This window comes from Ctenocephalides felis, unplaced genomic scaffold (genome assembly GCF_003426905.1).
Source record: "Ctenocephalides felis isolate EL2017-DRISC unplaced genomic scaffold, ASM342690v1 CF-g0.4_SCAFFOLD_00845, whole genome shotgun sequence".
In the NCBI taxonomy this organism is placed as follows: domain Eukaryota; kingdom Metazoa; phylum Arthropoda; class Insecta; order Siphonaptera; family Pulicidae; genus Ctenocephalides; species Ctenocephalides felis.
In genome coordinates, this window is record NW_020536999.1 from 4,089,249 (window position 1) to 4,113,181 (window position 23,933).

At 29.2% G+C, this 23,933-nt stretch overlaps 1 protein-coding gene across 1 annotated transcript in view; it reads right to left on the bottom strand.

The window, feature by feature from the left end:
* Positions 1–23,933, bottom strand: part of LOC113370173 (dynein beta chain, ciliary-like) — a 111,733-nt gene that overhangs the window by 33,498 nt on the left and 54,302 nt on the right. Inside the window, exons 57-67 of the mRNA XM_026610849.1 lie at positions 11,238–11,437; positions 10,997–11,163; positions 8,788–8,966; positions 8,649–8,726; positions 7,746–7,907; positions 5,921–6,012; positions 5,680–5,836; positions 4,016–4,127; positions 3,677–3,939; positions 1,736–1,837; positions 1,462–1,656 (exon numbers count right to left, since the gene is read on the bottom strand). Coding sequence (XP_026466634.1) covers positions 1,462–1,656; positions 1,736–1,837; positions 3,677–3,939; positions 4,016–4,127; positions 5,680–5,836; positions 5,921–6,012; positions 7,746–7,907; positions 8,649–8,726; positions 8,788–8,966; positions 10,997–11,163; positions 11,238–11,437 — 1,707 coding nt within the window. The remainder of the gene's footprint in view (positions 1–1,461; positions 1,657–1,735; positions 1,838–3,676; positions 3,940–4,015; positions 4,128–5,679; positions 5,837–5,920; positions 6,013–7,745; positions 7,908–8,648; positions 8,727–8,787; positions 8,967–10,996; positions 11,164–11,237; positions 11,438–23,933) is intronic.

Genomic DNA, 23,933 nt, shown 5'->3' on the forward strand with positions numbered 1-23,933 from the left:
GGGCTCATGACATCTAGCCTTAAGCCAAATTGCGGGAACTTCCCGTACAAATATTATTATTTTTTTAAAAACGATTAACATTTTTGAAAAAATTTTACTTCAAAAAAATTAGATTTTTGAGAAGATAGGAATTTGACAAAAATTACCTTTTTTAAAAAAAATTTTTTTCTTGAAAAAAAATATTTTCTTTTTTTTGACATATTTGGAAATTCTGAATTTTTCAAAGCAATTGTACTGCTTTAACTGCATAGAGGCAAAATGTCAAGCGCGTAAGCGCCGCGTCGCCATCTAACGAATAAACATTGGTACGGAACTCATAGGAATGCAAACAACATTTATGCTTTTTGTTAAAATCTCTATAAAATATCTGATAATTTGATGTGCATATGTCTAATGATCATTTTTGACCGCCAAATGGCATTTTTTTTACTTTTTTCATTAGATCTCCGAAACCGCTAGACCTGCCTTCATGAAATTTGGTCAGTTTTCACTTTTTGCCCCGTATCTTCGGAACGGCTAGATCTGCCTTCGCCGAAAACTAATCAGCACGTCTCCTTATCAATACGAATCGAATTTTTTTTTCGATTATTCAAATCGCTTGATCAGTGTTTCCGAAATCGTCGACGTACGTAAATTGTATCCGAACACACATACACACACGCAACAACACATACATCCATTTTTTCTAAGGTATGCCAAAAATATCAGAAACCTCTAAACGTAAGATATATAAAAATTTTCATTTTCGATTTTTTTGCCCTACGGAAATAAGTTAATAAGATAATATAAATATAGTTGAATATAGTGTATTTTGCAGATTGAATGATACACATATGAACAGGATATGACAAATAATAAAATATGAAATTAAAAAATAATCAGGGCCGGTCCTACCTTTAATGCGATGTATGCGAAAAATACGAACGCACGCCTTAGGGGGCGCCAACACAAGATTCGGATATTAAATTTTCAATATATAATTTCTTTGCATCTTTTACTAATCTTTCCACAATATTTTTAACATTCGTAAAAATTTCACTTTATAACAACAAATGGGAAATGAGATGAATACATACAATTCGTCCCTCACGATATCGATTAGGAGAAGTTTAAGACACAATTTTGGATATCTTAAATAATAGAAAATTAAATTAATTTAATTCAACATGAAGTACCAGGGTTATGTTATGGTTATGGTTATGTTATACCGTTTAGAAGACTTCAATTTCCAATACAGTGTGGGAATTGAGTCGTCATCATTTTATTTAAAGCAGTTCTACATTTAACATCGCTCATACTATAAATGTATATGAATTTTGGCGTGAAGAAGAATTTAAAAAACGATAATTATTATTTTTAGATAAACGGTAAAATATTAGTATATCATATTAAAAAATTGTAGGCATGGGTACAGGGCAACGTCTGTCGGGTCATCTAGTTTCTTATAAATCTATCTCTTACATTAATCTGGTTGGTCAGCTTTTCCAATTTTGTCCTGGCGTCCTGCAGCTCTTTATTGGCAGCATTAAGAGCCCTTCTTTTAGGTTCGACGTGTACAAAAACTTCGTAGAATTTGTAAATGTTGATGACCCAGGCGCAGAGGCCGGCTGCTGCAGCAGACTTGGCAAGAATTTTCACTGGATCGAATTCTTTATCCTAGGAAATAGAAATTAAAATTGAAATATTTGTTCCTAAAGTACAGTTTTATCAAATACATGTAATGATCAAAATGTACCTTTAAATAAGGCAGCACAGCTTTGATGATATCCGGATGAATATTTTCTTTATCGTAGTAGACCAAATTGTTCAGAAAAGTATTGACGTCTCCCATCATACCCTAAAAACAAAATCAGATGATGATAATGACGATGAACTAGTGGTGTGTGGCATCGTGCCTTAAGACAAATTGCTGGAACTTCCCGAACCAAAAATTAATTTTTTTAAAAAATATTACCTTTTTTTAAACTTAAATTTGAATTTTTGGAAAAAAAAATTTGGAGGAATGTATTTTATTTTTTTTAAATATTTTGAACTTTTTTCAATGCAATCCCACTGCTTTAGCTGCATAGAGACAAAGTATCGAAGCGCGTAAGCGCCGTGTCTCCTTATTAATAGAAATCGAATGTTTCTTGAATAATTAAAATTGGGTGAACCGTGTTTCCGAAATCGTCGACGAAAATTTGTATCGACACACTCACACACACACACATCCATTTTTTCTAAAAATAAGGTATGCCAAAATGTTTAAAAACATCTAGAACGTAAAGATATATAAAAAATTTCATTTTCGATTTTTTGCGACTACTATAACTTATTTTCCGGGAAGTTTGCTAGTGGCATCGTGCGTCAAGGCAAATTGCTGGAACTTCCCGTACCGTAATGAAATATTCGATTAATATTGAATACTTTCGAAAGATTATTATAAATGCAGTAACATTCATTATTCTTATTTTATAGGCAAAATATAAGAGCTTATATATTGGACGTTTATATATGTATTACAAAAAAATAAATATTTAAAGTTTATAAGTGAACTTTCAGAATTATTTCCGATATACAAAAAAAAAATATTTCAGAAAAAAATTTTTTGTCATTTTTCATGACAAAAGCAATTGTTTCGTCAACACAAGCAGACTTTCTTTTAAATCATTCAAATCGGACGCTTAGTTCTCTCAAAAACTGCCATTTATTGCACATTTAGCTCCGTATCTCCGAAACGGCTGGACCTGCCTTTGCCAAAAACTAATCACCACTTCTCCCAATCATTACAAATTGAATGTTTTTTTGAATCATTCAAATTGGATACTCGGTTCTCTCAAAAACTCGATTTCTATTTTCTGCACTCTTTGCTCCGCATCTCCGTAACGGCCGGACCTGCCTTTGCCAAAAACTAATTAACAAATCTCCCTATCAATAGGAAACGAATGTTTTCTTGAAACATTCAAATCGATTGATCCGTGCTCCCAGAATTGTCGACAAAAAATTGTATCCACACATACACACACACGCACACACGCAACCATGATTTCTGAAGAAAGCCAAAATGTTCAGAAACCTCTGAAACGTGAAGATATGTAAAAAAAAATATTTACGATTATTGAACGAATATAATAACTTAGGGGGCGTTCATTAATCACGTGAGGTTTTTAAGAGGAGGGTCGGGGGATTTGACAAAAAATCACGTAGGGGAGGAGGGAGGGGTATAGTAAGATATTACTTGTATTTATTTATTTTTTTTTTTAATTGAAACATATTAAAAAAAATCAAATTTCACAATTTTTCCTCGAGGAGGGTTAATTTTGAATATCACTAAAGGTGAGAGGGGTCCAAAAATCCTTAAAAAATCGATCACGTGATTAATGGATGCCTCCTTACCCTACGCAAAGTTAATATTGTAATAAAAAAAATTAAGTGTTTTATTAAGCTCGTCTAAGTCGTCATCCAAACGTATTAGCTCAAGCCTTTACCACCAAAGCGTCTCAAAAAAAGAATCGCAATGATTTACTACAAAATATAATATAACATCTAAGAAGGCGCTATCGCAGGATGGCGATCCTTCTCATGCAGACAAATAATAAATATATAACTGTAACAAATGCAGGTGAATGTACTTTGTATAGCTTGCTATGAAAAATAAATCAAAAAATGTGTTTTATTACCATCAATTATCCTTTACCTTGCAGGCTTTCCAGCTCCTGTCCTTGGGTATTTTTCCCTTTTTCGAAAACAGGACGAGAACAGCAGAACAAACATTGACCACTGCCTCTGGTGGAGCACCAAAAGATTTCAACTCGGTCAGATTGTTTTTGTTTAAGGTATTAAGGGCCTCCTGGGCCGCAATCAGGGCCGGTTCGGCTTTTGCGAGATCCTCAGCGCAGATTTTCGCCTTGACGCTGACGTCCTCTTCGATGACTCGCACTTTTTTCTCTTCCTCGGCAGCTGGAAAAAAGATCGAGGAATTTAATAAGAAATATTGAATGAGAATATTATTTTAGTATGTTCAAAATTTTTTTACCGAATTCTTTCTCCTTATCGACTTTCTCTTTTTCAGTTCCAACAATAACAATGAGTTTATCAGCAGCTTCGTTCTTCACTCGCAAAATAACTTCTTGATCTGCTAATACAACCTTGAAAAAATAATAAACACTTAACACACCATTAAAACTTTTTACAATATAATATTGCTACAATATAGAAATTGTATTAAACCCGGAGCACACAACGCCAGTATTTCTTGTAAAAGAATTTCTGTCAAGTTTTCTGGTAAGGTGAGCAAGAATTTTGCGCCAGATTTTCACTTATTTTATGATTAATAATAATTTTGTGCATTTTCAAATATACACTGTGAATTTCACGATTCATATTTTATAGGCCTAAAATGCACTAATGCTTATAAGTGTACAAACAGAAATGTAAACTAGTGCGGTGTATGGCATTGTGCCTTAAGGCAAATTGCTGGAACTTCCCGTACCGTAACGAAATGTTCGAGAAATATTGAATGTTTTCAGATAGATTATTATAAATATTGTAACTTTTTCTAATATTAATAAGAATTATATAAACTGAATTGCACAGTTGAAATTATTAGTTTAAAATATATTAGACCTTTAGTAGGAATTAAAAATAAAATCTGAAATATTTTCGACAAAAAAAAAATTCTGAAAAAAAAAATTTAAAACAATTTTTTTCCAAAACCAATTATTTTGTTAAAACAAGCAGAAAGTTCTTAAAATCATTTAAATCGGACGCTTATTTCCCTCAAAAACTGCTATTATTTTCACATTTAGTTCCGTATCTTCGAAATGGCGGGACCTACCTTTGCTAAAACTAACAAACACTTCCCTCAATCATTACTAATTGAATGTTTTTTAGATCATTCAAATCGGATGCTCAGTTCTCTTAAAAACTCGATTTCTATTTTCTGCACTCTTTGCTCTTTATCTCCGTAACTGCTGGACCTGCCGTTGCCAAAAACTAATCAGCACATCTCCCTATCAATAGGAATCGAATGTTTTTTAAACCATTCAAATCTGTTGATCTGTGCGCCCGAAAACGTAGACGAAAAATTGTATCCATACATACACACACACATCCATTTTTTCTGAGGTATGCCAAAATGTTCAGAAACCTTCAAAACGTGAAGAAATGTAAAAATTTTCAATTTCAATTTTTGGACGATTACAATAACTTACCCAACGGGAAGTTAATAATAAAATGATAATAAAAATGCTGCAGCTTAACATAACAATTATTGATTTTTAAAATCATTATCTTTATCAGATAATTAATATTGTTGTGAAAATATTGAAAAGGTTATGAAAAGTTTAGTAAAAGTTTTATGAAAATTTAATATTTTTAAATTTCAAAAACTTTAAACACGCAATTTTTATTTTTTTTAAATTTTGAATATTTTTGCAAATTTTGAATTTTTAAAAAAAAAACTATTTGAATTTTTTCTTTTTTAAAAATTTTGAAAGGCAACGGTTATAGACAGAATTATGTTAAGGATACTTCCGTTGTGAATAGAGAGCTTAAACGTGAAATCTGGCTGACAAGATCGTATTTTTTTTTTGGTTTATTGTTCATAGCAAACTATATGTCGGGCAAATTCGTGAAGTATAATTTATCATATCTTTGCTAGGTGCACCGGGCTTTATATAAGTTGCTTATATTATTTACTTTCAATCCATCGACTTGTTCAGCACACTGCTCCAATTTAGTCAAACCATTCTGCAAACGTATAATACGATCTTTGATTTCCTTATTTTTGGTATTCAACAGTTTACCGTACAAGGATATCAATTCCAGGAAGGATTTTGGAGTCGTGTAGTTATATCTTGAAGGAAATAAAATGATATTGAAAAAACAACATATTATAATTATAATTTTACTTTGGTGTAGTTATCACATTTATTATTACCTTTTCTCGTTCGCCAAATAAGAGATGGACATATCGTTAACCGTGGTGTGAACATAAGACATGTACAAGGAAACCGAGTTGACTAATGTCTCCTAGAGAACATTAAAATATCAAATATATGGACAAATATATATATATATATATATATGTATATATATATATACAAGATGGCCGAATAGACGTTGTCCTGTACCCACATCTACATTTTTTTAATATCCTATACTAATATTTACCGTTCAGTTAAAAATAATAATTATTGTTTTTCGAATTACTATTTGCACCAATATATGAGTGATGTTAAATGTAGAACTGTTTAACACTTTAATTATCCATTTAACAAATATTAAAATATGTTCAATAAAATTGTATATTAAAAATTATACACTGCAATTTATAGAACGAATTCATTTCCAATAGCTCAATTTGTTTTAATGCCAAAGGTTATACAATATTTTTAATCATACCTGTAGATGCGGTTGTATAAATGAATGATTTTTTGTTTATGCATGACTAAAACATTGATTTTCCAAATTTATCACACAAAAAATCACCGTCTGCCTTTGTAATTTATAGCATAAGATATACGTATTGGAAATTGAAGTAAAACAAATTTAAAAGGTATAACAAATTCAGAAAGAATTAGTATATAGCATTCGCGGTATAGGTACAATATCACCTTGAATTTTTCTACCCAAAATAATTGCTTCAATAATGTTGCCTATAATTTTTATATATACGTACCATATTTTAATTGGCTTTTAGTAATTTTAATATCTAAATTACATTTTTCTCAGCAATAATTCAATATACATTATTACTTAAATTTATATTTGAAGTGAATTAAGGAGCACAACTAGTGTGAAATTTTTAAAAAATCGAATTTTAATTTTTTCCATATTTCGATAGTTTATACCTTTAAAAATAACATACCAAAATCTTAAATCGATATCTTAAATAGTTTATGAGTTACAGCCATTTAAAGAGTATATATATATAGTATATATAACGATCATTTTATCTTTAAACGCGTTTTTCTCGAAACAGCATTTTCCGAATTTGCAGCAGCGATTGATTGAAAAACAAATGATCCGATCACTATCAAATTTTTTTACATGTTCTATATATAGTTATCCGCAAAATGAACTATCGATTTTTTGATCGGATCAAAAATCGAATTTTGGCAGTCCAAAAACGACCAAAATTTTGGGTAAAATTCGACTTTTTTTTAAAAAAACGCCGTCATTTTGTCAATTTTTGATTTTTTTTCTCTATCGTAGTTCATTTTACAGACAATATTATCTAGTTTATTGAGAATTTTTTTTTTAAATTTCATCCACGTAGAAGACCGGAATCACTGCAGCAGCGAAGGGCCCTTTTTTTGTCGCGCCGTTGGACATCGACGCTAACTTAAAAAATATTTAATTTTTTTCTTCAAAAATTTTACTATGTATTCCTAAAACTTGTATAAATATATTCCTAAAATTTTGAAATGATTGATAAAGTAGTTTTTTTTAATATAAATTCCCAAAAATCACCTTTCTTTTAGGCGATTACACTAGTTGTGCCTCTTAATCTGTCAAATCCTGTTCACATGTGCTCTATTCAACGTACGATCAACAAAATTATTGCAGTAAATGGAGAGAAAAAAAAGAGTGCCCTGCGATTATTTTACTGTGCTCCCATTTGCTTGATATATTGGAAATAGGCTAATATTAATCACTCCTCCACCACCCCCGGCATTAATTGGATTATAACTTTTTTAATTCTGGTTTTATCAATATTTTAACAATAAGTATAAATTTTTGGAAAAATCATTTTCACTTACAGGTAGTGATTCCAATTCTGATAGGAAGTTCCTGGACACCGATTCCAGGGCATCCTTAGGCCACTCCAGGAACCAATCAATGGATGTACAATTGACAACAGCTGGGAATTTCCTGGCACGAACACGCAAAGTTGAACCGACCGGGGAAAAACATAAAACCACCTGGAAATAAAAGATAAATTGATCAAATAATATAAAAAGATCAATAATATTATAAAATTCTGTAAATAATATTTTTACATACTGTATCATTTGTAATTTTCTGAAATATCTTTATTATAAAACATATAGAATTTACCCTGAACGTGGCTTTGACCACAACACTTTACTAAAAGAATTTGGTAAACCTTCCCTTGCCTCACGTCGATTTATCTGTACAATTATGTTCTTATTTAAACTTTGCAATAATTCTATAAACTGTCCTCTTACTCTTAATCAACTATCCTTTAATTTGACAAGGCTATCTACGCGTTCACAATTATTTTCAATTATCCTACTCCTAAATCTAATTCTCTCTTAAATTCGCCAATTTTACTTATGTCCTCTAACTTTAACTTAATTAATAATGAAATACTTAGATATTTACAACACTTCACCTAATCAAATAATCTCCATCTGCACAAGTTAACCTTTTTAATTTCTTTTCAAATATCTCATTATTTTATCTTATTCTGTTTATAAATAATATTGTTACATTCTGCATTATATGTAATTTTATCTTAAGCATTTTATATTAATAACTATATATTGTAATTTTGTATAAATATATATCTATAAATATAATCTATATATTTTAATTGTTATTCATTATGTAAAATAATTGTATTTTTGAGTCCTCTTAGAAGAAATCTGTGGGCTATATATTTAAAAATAAAATAAGCATTGAAGTATGTCTATAATTACCTTAAGAGTTCTTCGTACGCGATCAATAAAGTATTTCCAGCAATTCTCGCGAGTATCTTCCAAACCTACTTGTTTCACCTGGGAAAAAATAACAAAATCAATAATCGCATCATATTACTATTAAATCTTTTATCTTTACCTCATTCCTCATAGTGCCCATAACGTTTTCAACATCTTCCTCAACTAATAAATCCGGAATCTCTCCTGAAGCCAACATATCATTGATGACCACCAGGAATATTTCCTGATCGACTTCTGCATCCGTCATCAAAAACATGGAGCCGATTCCTTTTACACCAGACTTCATGTACAGAGTAGCTGATATAAGAAAAAATAAACTAGTGGTGTATGGCATCGTGCCTTAAGGCAAATTGCTGGAACTTCCCGTACTAAAAATTTTATTTAAGAAGTATAGACATTTCTTACCACTAGTCCTTAAAAAAAATAGATTTTTGAGAAATTTTAAATTTTTGAAAAAAATTTACTTTTTTGAAAAATTTGTTTTATTTATATTTCAATTCTAAAAATGAATTTTTCTAAAAAAAATTAGATTTTTGAGAAATTTTAAATATTTGAAAATATTTGACTTTTTTTGAAAAAATTGATTTTTTTTGTATTTAAAATTTTTATTATACTATGAAATTTTCTGAAAATTAACTAAACTTTTTTTTAAAACAATTGTGCTGCGTGGCTGTTTTAGAGATAAAATATAGAAACGCGTAAGCGCCGCATCGCAGTCTAACAGATAGACATTGGTACGGAACTCATAGAAATGTTTACAAGAAATTCGTTCAATTTTTTTTTAAATTTGATTTTATTGATGATTTTAAAGTTTTTTTCAAAATTTTGATTTTTTTTAAGAATTTGGAAATTTTTGAAAATATTTTTATTTATTTTTTAAATTTCGAAATATTCTCAACATTTTATAAGAAATCGATTTTTATTTAAATTTTAATATTTTTTTAAATTTCTCAAAGTTTAGATCAAATAGATCAAATAGAATCAAATAGATTTCTTTGAAAATAACGAAAAATTTTGAATATTTGATTTTTTTGTTGAAAATTTTCAAAATTACAAAATTTTATGTACACATTTTCTTTAATTTCGAAATATTCTCAAATTTTGTATAAAATCGATTTTATTTAAATTTTGATATTTTTTTTAAATTTCTCAAAGTTTAGATTTTTTTGAAAATAATGAAAAATTTATAAAATTTGATTTTTTTGTTTAAAATTTTCAAAATTACCATATTTTATATACACATTTTTGAATATATTTGATTTTTTTTTGAAAATTTCGCAATATTCTCAAATTTCTGTAAGAAATCGATTTTTTTTTAAATTTCGATATTTTTGAAATTCTTCAAAATTTAGAATTTTTTTGAAAATAATGAAAAATTTCGAAAATTTGATTTTTTTTGTTAAAAATTTTCAAAATTACAAAATTTTATGTACACATTTTTGGAAATATTTGATTTCTTTTTAAATTTCGAAAAATTTTCAAATTTTTGTAAGTAATTGATTTTTTTTATATCGATAATTTTTGAAGTTTTTCAAAATTTAGATTTTTTTTGAAAATATTGGAAAATTTCGAAAATTTGTTTTTCTTGTTGAAAATTTTCAAAATTACGATATTTTATGTACACATTTTTGAAAATATTTGATTTTTTTTTTTGAAAATTGCGAAATATTCTCAAATTTTTGTGAGCAATCGATTTTTTTTTAAAAGTTCGATATTTTTGAAAGTTTAAAATTTTTTTAAAATAATGAAAAATTTCGAAAATTTGATTTTTTTGTAGAAAATTTTCAGAAATACAAATTTTGTGTACACATGATTAAAATCCCTGAAAAAATCTGATAATTTAATGTGCATATTCTAATGATCATTTTTGACCAAATAGCCAATTTTATTGGTTCTCCGGAAGCGCTAGACTTGTCTTCCCAAAAATTTCACCGATTGTTCATTTTGTCAATACAAGTAAAATGTTTTTTGTAATATTAAAATCGGACGCTCCGTTCTCTCAAAAACTAAAATCCATTTTTGGCATTTTTCGTCCCATATTTTCGAAACGGCTAGACCTGCCTTTGCCAAAAAACTAATTAGCACGTCCTTATCAATAGCAATCGAATGTTTTTGAATTATTCTTATCAGTTGATTCGTATTCTCGAAATTGTCGATTGAAAATTGTAGCCGCACATGCACACATACATCTATTTTTTCTAAGGTATGCCAAAATGTAAAAACGTAAAGATATATAAAAATTTTCATTTTCGTTTTTTTGCGATTACTATAACTTACCCTACGGGAATTTAATAAAATACAAAATAACTTTATAAACATTGACGTACCTAAATCTGCTTTAAGATCCAGTATCCCATATCCTTTTCTCAATTGAACCTGGAAAATATCCAGGGTCGATATAAATCCAGCCAGTCGGGACAAAGATTGCTTTCCTGAACCACCAACACCGACCAGCAGTGCATTACCTCGGGGTGCTTCCAAAATACGATTGATTCTGAAAAACATTACATAATTAATAAAATATTCAAAAAAAATATGCAATAACAATAAAAAATATAATTTATTAACCTGCATACGTGCTCCATAGCATCTTCAAACAGCACCAAATTCATGGCACCAACCAGATCATTATAAGTGCTCATGGCTTCATCCAAAAGTTTGATCAATTGTTGCCAATTGGGTATTGGGAAGTATTTAGGGTCACCAATCGCTTCCGCAAAGTGGCAGAAGATCAAAGGTTCTTGCTGGATTACACTGTCTTCCAGTTCCTGGTATAAATGAAATATGAAAATTAACTAGTGGTGTATGGCATCGTGCCTTAAAGCAAATTGCTCGAACTTCCCGTACCGTAATGAAATATTCGAGAAATTTTAAACGCTTTCAAATATATTATTACATATACTGTGTAACATTCATTATTTTCGCTATCTTGTTATATCTGAGCAAATCAAATGTAAATCATAAATCAATTTATCTCCAGAAGAACATTAACAATCGTCATTTCATTTCAAACTCAATTTCAAAAAAATAGTTGCCTAATTTACACAAAATTGAAAAAGTGCTCCCGTATAGTCATAGTCTAAACGCATTTGCAAATAGTTCTGTGCGACATTTTCACTTATACTGTGCTTAGCTTGGCGGCATTTTTACATTTTTCAATAATTTTCAAAATTACAAAATTGGAAAAGCGTAGTACATAAACAGTCTAAACGCACTTTAGTAAACATTTGTACCAGAGTGGCGCTTAGGCTGTGCTTAGTCTGGGTAATTTTTTGAATTTTTAATCCGAAATTACAAAAATATCTTATGGAAATAAAAAAAGATGTACTAATTTTTATCCTCAAAAGCAATTGTTTTGTCAATACGAGCAAAAAGTTTTTTCGATCATTCAAATCAGACGCTTAGTTCACTCCAAAACGGCCATTTTTTGCATATTATACTCTGTATCTTCGAAATGCCGGGACCTGCCTTTGCCAAAAACTAATCACCTCTTCTCCCAATCATTACAAATTGAATGTTTTTTAGATCATTCAAATCGGACGCTTTGTTCACTCAAAAACTACCATTTTTTGCATATTTAGCTCTGTATCTTCGAAATGGCGAGACCTGCCTTTCCCAAAAACTAAGCACATCTCCCTATCAATAGGAATCGAATGTTTCTTGGGAATTATTCAAACCGGTTAATCCGTATTCCCAAAATCGTCGACAAAAATTTGTCACACACACACACATTAATTGTAAATTAGCTTAATTGACACTAGATAAAATTTATTAAAATACTATATAAACAGTCTTATCTCCTCCTATATAAAAATACAAAAAAAAATATTAGTTTGAACTCACTTTCGCAAACTTTTTTTTAATTTTTTTACATTTTGTTAAATAACTTGAAAACTTCTTACTGGATGCTCTTAGCTCAGCAGAAACTAGATAAAATTTACTAAAATTTCGTATAAAGGGTCTTATACAATTTGATAATAAAATTTTGAGTAAAACTTGCTATAGTTCGTTTATATATTTTGCAAATTTGCTGCGTAATAAATAAATAATAAATTTGGGGCATTTTGTTCTTGGAAGAAAATTTTGTTCTTGGCATTTTTTCTTTAATTAGTGATCAATTTTATTATTAATTTGTATATATTTCTTTAGTTTAAAAATAATAAAATAAAATTCATTTTTTAAGGTATACCAAAATGTTCAGAAACCTCTGAAACGTAAAGATATATAAAACTTTTTTTTGCGATTACTATAACTTACCCTATTTAATTAGTGATCAATTTTATCATTAATTTGTATATATTTCTTTAATTTAAAAATAATAAAATAAAATTAATTTTTTCTAATTGTAAGGTATGCCAAAATGTTCAGAAACGCTGAAACGTAAAGATATATAAAATTTGTCATTTTTTCGATTTTTTGCGATTACTATAGCTTACCCTACGGAAAGTTTATTAACTATAATTATTTCTCTAAAAAAATGCAATTTTTGCACATTTTGCTCCGTATCTCCAAAACGGCTGGACCTGTTTTTTTCTAAAACTAATAATCACTACTTCTTCTCATCATTACGAATTGAAATATTCGAATCATTATACGTATACATTAATTATTATTACGAATTTTGGATCGAATCGGATGCTCCAAAAACTCGATTTCTATTTTTTGCACTTTTTCTCGGTAACTTCGAAACGTCTGGACCTGCCTTTGCAAAAAACTTATCAGCACATCTCCCTACCAATGAGAATCAAATGTTTTTTGAACCATTCAAATCGGTTGATTCTTGCGCCCGAAATCGTCAACGAAACATTATATCCACACATACAAACAACCATTTTCTCTAAGGTATGCCAAAACGTTCAGAAACCTTTGAAACGTGAAGAAATGCAAAAAAAATGAATTTCGCGATTTGTGACGATGGGAAGTCAATAATTTGCTAGATAATTCATACCTCAAATCCTTTCTTTACAACTTCTTGCAAAAGTTTATCAAATTCCTTTTGATCCTTTGAGTCGACTAATTTATCACCATACACTCTTGTCGACTCGTGCATCCACAACCTCACCAACATGTTGATATTATTATTGACAGCATCACCTGTCGCATACAGCATTCCCTAATGAAATAAAAAACAATAAACATACATGTACCAATTTATTAAATTTTAATAGACTATTTTGCTGTTAATCCAGGGGGGGTAAATCTATATATACCCAATATATAACAAATGCGCTTTACTCTGTATGAGTGTTTTCAGTAGGGTTTGTCGGTTTTCAAACACCGGTTTTAAAAACCGGTTTTTTGGCAAAATTATGGGATTCGAAAACCGGTTTTATAGTGAAAAAAGTCGGTTTTCGCTGTATAAATGGAAAATGACAAATATAGCCAAATATAAAAGATAGATGAAAGCGTTTTGATTCTTGAAATCATATCGGTTCAATAGCATTTTATATCTTATAAGTCTGCAATGGTTCCCAGAAATGTTTTGTATATATTAATTTAGATTTTTATACCAGTGTATATATTAATTTAAATCAGTGTGACTTCTTCTTGAAGAAGTAACTTGCTCTACTCAAACTTAAAAAAATGAGTTTTAAACCCTAGAAGCCACAAATTGAAGAACAAAAAACTTATTATATCAGGCTTTAAAAATAATTAAGCATAATTTGGTCGCTTGTATGAGAGTATTTTCTATTTCAGGAAATTTTGTGAGTAAACAAAGGACACGTCTAAGCAGCAATTCGAAAGACGTTCTCAGTTTTTTTAAATCATATTTTATTAAACAAAAAACAATTAGAATGTTTAAAATTAATTAATTAAAATTTCGCGGAACATACAATACCCGAGTTTAGCTTAATTGTTTTTAAAACTAAAATTGATATTAACAAGTATGTATCAACATGTATATAATATTTTTTTTACTTTTATTTTTTAATTTAATGAATTTTTTTTATTTATAAATGTATTATTTTTATTTATTCGAAAACTTTCCTTTCACTATCATAAAAATATTTTCATTCTTATATATGAAAATGATGCATGAATAACGAATAATTATTTTCAAAGTTATTTAATCAAGATAAACTATTATTTTTTTAGTTCTACTAATTAAAATTAAAATAATTTTGTTTACTATCTATAAAATTGAACAATAAATAAATAAAGTCAAATTCTGCTCTAAATTACACTAAATTTGCGGATAAATTACAGAATATTCGAGCAAAAATTTATTTTCTATATAAAATTCGAAAACCGGTTAAAACCGGTTTTTTAGTGAAATTAAAATTCGAAAACCGGTTTTCTGAAATGTCGGTCTTTGTATAAACCCTAGTTTTCAGCATATCACAGATGGTGCTAGTGTGCTTCAAATTCAGCGTTTGTTATAAAACTCTGTTTCTCTATATATAGTACACGCACTTTAAACGTTCAAGTACCAATTTTATATATTGAAATATATCTTTTTCGAATAAAAAAAATGATTTTTTTCTTATATATTTTTTACTACAACATATTTGTGATTTTGTTGAAAATATATTTTGTACGCGTTTAACTTTTCTATATTATATATTTATATGAATCTTATCCGAGAATTGAACCTAAGGGTAAATTTACGTGCTACGGTTGGTGGCGACCTCTGTGATATGCAGAAAGAATTAAAATTGATTTAATTGCCATCTATTTATACTTGTTTATCTATGGTTAATCTTTTCTCTACTTGCCTGAAAGACGTTAGCAAAGTCCCGGACATTGAAAGTGTAGTGAAACTTGACAGCTGTAGGCAAAAACATGGCAGCAACTCTCATGTGCAACTGGATTGCATTCTGAACAATCAGAGGAACCATTTTGGCCATCGAGGAAGCATATTTGCTCGAAGGCATCGTCATGTGCTCCTGGAGAATTGCTGAGTAGATCATTGTTAGGGCATCCACTGCCGGGATACTGGAAAAAAATAGATTAAAGTAAATTGGTCTCACTCTATTATTTATGAATATTACAATTACCTCATCGCAAACACACAGAAATGCCTCTGGAGTCTTGGATCAATGGTGAAGGAACCAGCAGTCGGATTCATGCATGATACATATTGGCAATTGTGTATGTCTTTCAAGGACAATTTGATTCGATCATACCTTAAAAATAAAAGTTAAGAATATAACAAAGTTTGATTTGTTTTCTAGTTATTGCTAGTATATACCAATGTCCATAATCAAAGAACTGTCTGATTAATGTGTGCGGTTGCACTGTACCATACAAATCGACCTCGGGCATATTCATGTCATCAACAAAGTACACCTGTAAAACATATATATATATATATATATATATATATATATATATATATATATATATATATATATATATATATATGTATATCTTATATATAAAATTCTTCTGTAATTATGTATGTAAATAAACTCCTCCTAAACGATTATTCCGATTTTGATAAATCTTTCTGAAGTTTGTTAAGGGATTTTTTTAGGATATATGTGATTATGAAAATATAGTAATATTGCAGAAATAAATGGAAAAAAATGGTAAAAAAACACATGTCATTGTTTGACATAGAGAATATTTGAGACATTGTTTGGCATTGAAACAAATGCAAACTGTCATCTGCCAAAAATTTCAATTTACTTATGAGCCTAGACAATATTAGAATATGTATAATAAATTCGTGATTATGAATAAGAGAAATGAAATGTCTACATTATTATTGCCAAAAAGCAGCTGAGATGTGACAGAAATTAACATACCATAAGATACAGTAGATGTATGGCAGATTGAATGATACACTTATGAACAGGATTTGACAAATTAATTCACTTAAAATATGAAATTAAGTATTAATCAGGGACGGTCCTACCTTGAATGCGATGCATGCGAAAAATACAAGCGCACGCCTTAGGGGGCGCCAACACAAGATTCGGATATGAAATTATCAATATAGTTTATTCTCAATATAATTCAATAAATACATAATTTATTAGCAACTTTTATTAAACTTTGCACAATATTTTAAAAAAAAAATTCACTCTAAAAAAACAAATGGGAAAGTAAAGATGAATACATACAATTCGGCCCAAACGATATCGATTAGCAAATTAGATTAAGATTAGATTTAGATTTAGATTTAGAAATTTAAGATGCAATTTTGGATATCTTAAATAATAAAAAAATTAAATTAAAATAATCCAACATGAAATACCGGTGTTATGTCTATTACTATACTATTTCATATTATCAAATTTTTTGCTCGCCATGCCGTCCGCACCTAACACGACGCTTTCCCATACATTTTTACTTAGGCTTGGATTTGCATGGTGAGCGTTACTTCAATATTTCTACCACAAAATGTACTGATATGAATAACTAGGCGTAAGTGGCATTTTGCCCTAAGGCAAGTCAATACTCAATAATTTATGAGTTTTTTATACGTGTACAAAGTTATCAAGTACAAAGATAGAGCATTATGTGAGAAACTATTGTAGATTATTCAATTATATAAAAAAAATCCAAAAATATATATTAGTTATAATATAATATATAATAATATATAACTAATATATATATTAGTTGTTTTTGACATTTTGTTTGAATATTACACAATGTACACGGAGTACATTCTAGAAACGCGTACGAATAATCCAAATTTTAATTAATTTTTTATAAAAACACTGATTTTTCACTACCCTACAATATTTTAGTATGATTATTAAAACCGTATCGTATAAACTGTTTAGTGTAAAACAAAAAAAGGACTCTACTGACGAGCAAAATACAAGTAGTTGACAAGAAACTCACTTACTTATGGTTATGTTTAATAATGAAAGGCTAGAATTATTTTGCTCTCTATGATTTGCTCAATAGAATAAATCGTATAAAATGCCCAAAATAAATAAGTAAAATGTTAAAACAGGTAAAATAATAGGGGTGGCGCTAGAAAAAAAATGGCATGCGGGCGCTGAGAACCCCAGGAGCGTCCCTGGTATTAATGTATATTAAATTATTACTAAGAAAAATGTATTTTAGATATTATAATTACTAAAACTCAGGTAAAATATAATGCGAGATTATAAAAATTATGGGCAACATTATTGGAGCAATTATTAGGTTGTCAAATATCTCCCTTCCGCTTTTTGCTCTTGGTTTATAATACAAAAATGCGGAAGGGAGATATTTGACAACCTTATATTATGAGTGAAAAAATCCAAGAGGTAATATTGTACTATTTTGTACGCAGATACTATTTATTTCTGAATTTGTTATACCGTTAAAAGACTTCAATTTCCAATGTAGTGTGAGAATTGAGTCTCATCATTTCCTTAAAAGCTGTTCTGCATTTAACATCTCTCGTTTTGTAAAATGTATTCACATTTTTGTTGTAAAGAGAAATTTAGAAAACAATATTTATTATTTTTCGGTAAACGGTAAATATTAGTATAGGATATTATAAAATTGTAGACATGGGTACAGGACAACGTCTATCGGGTCACCTAGTATATATACATATAATTTAATTCTAATTTTAATTACTTATATCTATTATCTCACCATAGTTTTACCGCCAGGTGGTCCATAGTTTCGACCAGCCTTCTTCTCTAAAACTCTCTCCAATATCCGTTGCAACATTTCTGTTCAAAAAAAATGTGTAAATAACAATTAACAATTGATACATTTTTTTATATTTACCTGATGTCGTGTAAAAATTAAATGGTACATTAGTGACTGCATAACTGTCTGGTAAAGAAGCCAATTTATCAGCTACGACCACACTTTTACCAGTACCAGCTGTACCGACCAGCATTACTGGTACTTTGCGCTCCATAAAAATGTTCAAGAAGAATCTCAAACGCATTGTTTCGGCTGTTGGAACCAGGGCAGACTGAAAAAGTAATAAATAGATAAATAAACTAAAAACTAGTGGTGTATGGCATCGTGCCTTGAGGCAAATTGCTGGAACTTCCTCTACAAGAATTAAATATTTGAGGGAAAAAATCAGTAATCAATAAATATTGATCAACGATTAATAACAATTGTTTTAAATATTTTCAAACAGATAATTATAAATACTATATATTTATTCGTTTTTATAATATACAGTGACGATCTTATCGCTCAAAACACTTGAAAATATTTATATTAAGAAGAGATTTAATTTTTATATTTGAATTTAAAATTTATATTTAAAGTATAAAATTTTGCATATTTTTGAAAATTTTGAACAAAAAAGTTCTGCAAAATTGTTTGAAACGTATAAGTTAACTTTAAAAATCAACAATCTTGGTACAGAACCCAAAAAAATTGTAACAAAATTACACATAGTACTCATTTTAAAATCTCTATAAAATATCTGAACATTTGATATGCATATGTCTAATGACCATTTTAGACTGCCAAATATCTTTGTTTTTACATTTTCCTCTGTATCTCCGAAACCGCTAAAACTTCCTTCTCAAATATGAAATTTCTTTATTTTGTCAATACAAGTATTATAAAATGTTTTTTGAATTATTTAAATCGAACACACCGTTATCTCAAAAACTGAAATACCAGTTTTGCCACTTTTTGCACCGTAACTCCAAAACCGCTAGACCTGCCTTTGCCAAAAACTAATCAGCACATCTCCTTATCAGTAGGAATCGTTTTTTAAATTATTGTTATCGGTTCAACCGTGCGCCCGAAATCGTGGACGAAAAATTGAAAAACATACAAAAAAATAAAAAATAAAAAATAAAAAAAATAAAGAAAATAAAAAAAAATAGAAAATAAAATAAAAAAACACATACATAGACACACACACAATTTAACAAATACATCAATTTTTTTAAGGTATTTTTTTAAAATGTTAATCGCAAAAAAATCGAAAATGAAAATTTTTATATAAATTTACGTTTCAGAGGTTTCTGAACATTTTGGTACACCTTAGAAAAAATAGATGTATGTGTGTGTGTGTGCAAATACAAATTTTCGTCGACGATTTCGTGAACACGGATTTAAAAAACATGCGATTCCTATTGATAAGAAAGATTTCCAAAATATTTTCCAGAAGTTTTTTCGAAAAAAGTCTATTTTTTTCAAAAATTTGAAATTTCACAAAAATCTAATTTTTTCAAGGTTTAAAAGAAAATTAATCATTTTTAAAAAGATGAAATTTTGGTACGCAAAGTTCCAGCGATTTTTAAAAAATGGAATTTTGAATTTTTCCATATTTCTATAGTTTATACCTTAACAAAATAACATACTAAAATTTTAAATCGATATCTTAAAATGTTTTTGTGTTACAGCCATTTTCAAGAGTATATATAGTATAGCAATCATTTTATCTTTAAACGCGTTTTTCTCGAAACAGCATTTTCCGAATTTGCAGGAGTGATTACTCGGAGACAAATGGCATACATGCCATTTGAACTAGTTAATTAATTACACCGGCAATTTTTTAATGTGTCCATTCTAATTACCTGAAGTGGTGTATCCAAATCAAACTCAAAATTCGTCGGCACCAAATCGCTCCAGGGCAAAAACTTCTTGGTCTCCGGATCAATAAAATAATGAAATATGGTTCCGCTCATCGGAAATCTGACTACTTTAAATTCATTGATCCACCATTTGTTAAACTCGTTTCTCCAATCGCACAATTGATCCTGAAACAGGGTAGATCCAAAACCCCAAATCACGCAGAAGGCAAAATAGATCTCCAACCTAGGAAAAGGATAATATTTAGTGACAACCTAAAAAAGGCCATGTTTGGGAATTAAAAAATAAAAAACTAGTGAATCAAAGTATTTAAAATTTTGAGAACATATTTATACATGTTTTGAGAATTCACAGTAATTTTTTGAAATGAAATATTAAATATTTTTGAAATGGCACTTGATATCCGGCAGCGCCTAAAAAAAAGGTCCTCCACTGCTGGAGTGATTGCAGCCAACTCCGTTGATAAAACATAATGAAAAAAATCTTGTGAAACTAAAACATATTATCTGTACGATGACCCTCGGGCGAACAAAAAAATCAAAAATTGATAAAATGGCGGCATGTTGAAAGAAAAAGTTAAATTTTTCCCAAAATTTTGGTCGTTTTTGGCCTGCCAAAATTCGATTTTTGATCAGATCAAAAAACTGGACGGTCATCGTATGGATAGAGGAGATTAGGGTTTGTCGGTTTTCAAAAACCGGTTTTGGTAAAATTATAGAATTCGAAAACCGGTTTTTTAGTGAAAAAAGTCGGTTTTCGCTGTATAAATGGAAAATGACAAATATAGCCAAATATAAAAGATAGATGAAAGCGTTTTGAGTCTTGAAATCATATCGGTTCAATAGCATTTGATATCTTATCAGTCTGCAATAGTTCCCAGAAATGTTTTGTATATATTAATTTAGAATTTTATACCAATGTATATATCAATTTAAATCAGTGTGATTTCTTCTTGCAGAAGTAACTTCCTCTACTCAAACTTAAAAAAAAAGTGTTTCAAACCCTAGAAGTCACAAATTAAAGAACAAAAAACTTATTATATATAAGAATTATTAAATCAGGCTTTAAAAACAATTAAGCATAATTTGGTCGCAAGTATGAGAGTATTTTCTATTTCAGGAAATTTTGTGAGTAAACAAAGGAAACGTCTAAGTAGCAATTCGATAGACATTTTAAGTTTTTTTGAAAGAATATTTTATTAAACAAAAAAACAATTAGAATGTTCAAAATTAATTAATTAAAATTGCTCGGAACAGACAATACCCGAGTTTTGCTTAATTGTTTTTAAAACTAAAATTGATATTAACAAGTATGTATCAACATGTATCTAATATTAATTTAATGAATGTTTTTTTTTATTTAAAAATTTAATATTTTTATTTATTCGAAAACTTTTCTTGCACTATCATAAAAATATTTTCATTCTTAAAAATGATGCGTGAATAACAAATAATTATTTTCAAAGTTATTTAATCCAGATATACTATTCTTGTTTAGTTCTGCTAATTAAAATAAAAATAATTTTGTTTAGTAGCTATAAAATTGAACAATAAATAAATTCAGTCAAATACTGCTCATAATTACACTAAATTTGCGGATAAATTACAGAATATTCGAGCAAAAATTTATTTTCTATATAAAATTCGAAAACCGGTTAAAACCGTTTTTTTTAGTAAAATAAAAATTCGAAAACCGGTTTTCTGAAATGTCGGTTTTTGTATAAACCCTAGAGGAGATGCAAAAAAAATTTGATAGCGATCGGAATATTTGCCTCCGAGTAATCACTCCAGCAAATTCGAAAAATGCTGTTTCGAGAAAAACGCGTTTAAAGATAAAATGATCCTTATACTACATACTATATATATACTCTTTAAATGGCTGTGACTCAAAAACTATTTAAGATATCGATTTAAAACTTTAGTATGCTATTTTTAAAGGTATAACCTATCGAAATATGGAAAAAAATAAAATTCGATTTTTGAAAATTTCACACTAGGTGTGCCCCTTAAATTTGTATTACGTATTACCAGTCTTTAGGTGCATCGGCCGGTAAATTGATGGGTGTCAAAAAGTAGTCCAAAAGGTAGCAAACCATCTGAATATGTGCGACTTCTACAATGGGTGTGATTTTTTTCAGTTTCTTCATTTCTTCTAGACATGGTGGGATATATTTGTCGAACAAGATGATCAAGTTGGCGCGCTCGGATTGACCAGAACGTGTGTCGATCCAGGATAAAACGTATCTGAAAATACCATAAATTTTAGTGTTTATGCATGTATTTTTTATCCAATTTTACTTACGGGTTCCAGCCCAAGTCAGCGGCATTGATGTACAATATTCCGGCCCTGGACACAGTGGCAGGAGTGGCTGTTCGCAAATTCGAAATTTCAAACAATAATCTCATGGGTGGAGTCAATGCGATACGTTCGTTGCTGGCCAATGTCAAAACCTATAAAAATAAATAGTGGTGTATGGCATCGTGTATTAAGACAAATTACTGGAACTTCCCGTACCAGAAGTAAATATTCGAAGAAAAAAACTAGTAATCTATAAATATTGATCAATGATTAATAATAATTGTATTAAACATTATCAAATAAATAATTACAATTGCTATATATTTTATCGTCTATACAATATGCAGTGTCGAACTTATTGCTCAAAACACTTGAGAATGTTTACATTAGCCAAAGGTGCCGAATAAATCCATCTGAGGATATAGTTCTTACGAGTATACATAGTAAACGCATATAAAATATATACATTTTTAAACTGAATTCTAGATTTAAAATTTATATTTGAAGTATAAAACTTTGTATATTTTTGGAAATTTAAAAAAAGAATCTGAAAATTTTGAAATTTGTTTGAACTGTTTATGAGAACTTTAAAAATTAAAAATCTTGGTACGGAACCCAACAAAATTGTAACAACATTATTAACTTCTCGTAGGACAAGTTATAGTAATCGCCAAAAAATCGAAAGCGAAATTTTGTATATATCTTTACGTTTCAAAGGTTTCTGAATATTCTGGCATACCTTAGAAAAAATGGATGTATGTGTGTGTGTATGAGTGTGTGTAAGTGAGTGTGCGAATACAAATTTTCGCCGTCGATTTCAGGAACATAATTTAACCGATTTGAATAATTCAAAAAATATTTGATTTTTATTGATAAGGAGACGTGCTGATTAGTTTTTGGCAACGGCAGGTCTAGCCGTTCCGAAGATACGGGTCAAAAAGAGCCAAAAATCGTAATTCAGTTTTTGAGAGAACCTAGCGTCCGATTTGAATTATTCAAAAAACATTTTACTTGTATTGACAAGATGGAGAACTGATTAAATTTTTGGAAAGGCAGGTCTTGCGGTTATGGACTCGCAATAAAAATAAGTTACAAAAATGCCTTTTGGCGGTCAAAAATGATTATTAGACATATAGTGCACATCAAATTATTAGGTATTTTATACAAATTTTAATAATGTGTGCACATTTTGTGTCAATTTTTTGAGTTCCGTACCAACATTTTTAATTTTATCTTTCATTTATATGGTTCAAACAAATGTCCTCGACAGTATGGAATAACCGATTTGAATGATTAAAAAAACATTCGGTTCGTACTCGACCGCAGGGCGTTTTTATAAAAGCCATGTCTGGCCGTTTCGGAGGTATGGAGCGCAAAGGGTGTAAAATGGTCATGCAATTTTGAGAGAACGGATCATCCGATTAGATTAATTCAAAAACTATTTCGCTTGTGTAGACGGTGTGAACAAAATGTTTCTACAGAAAATTTTCATAA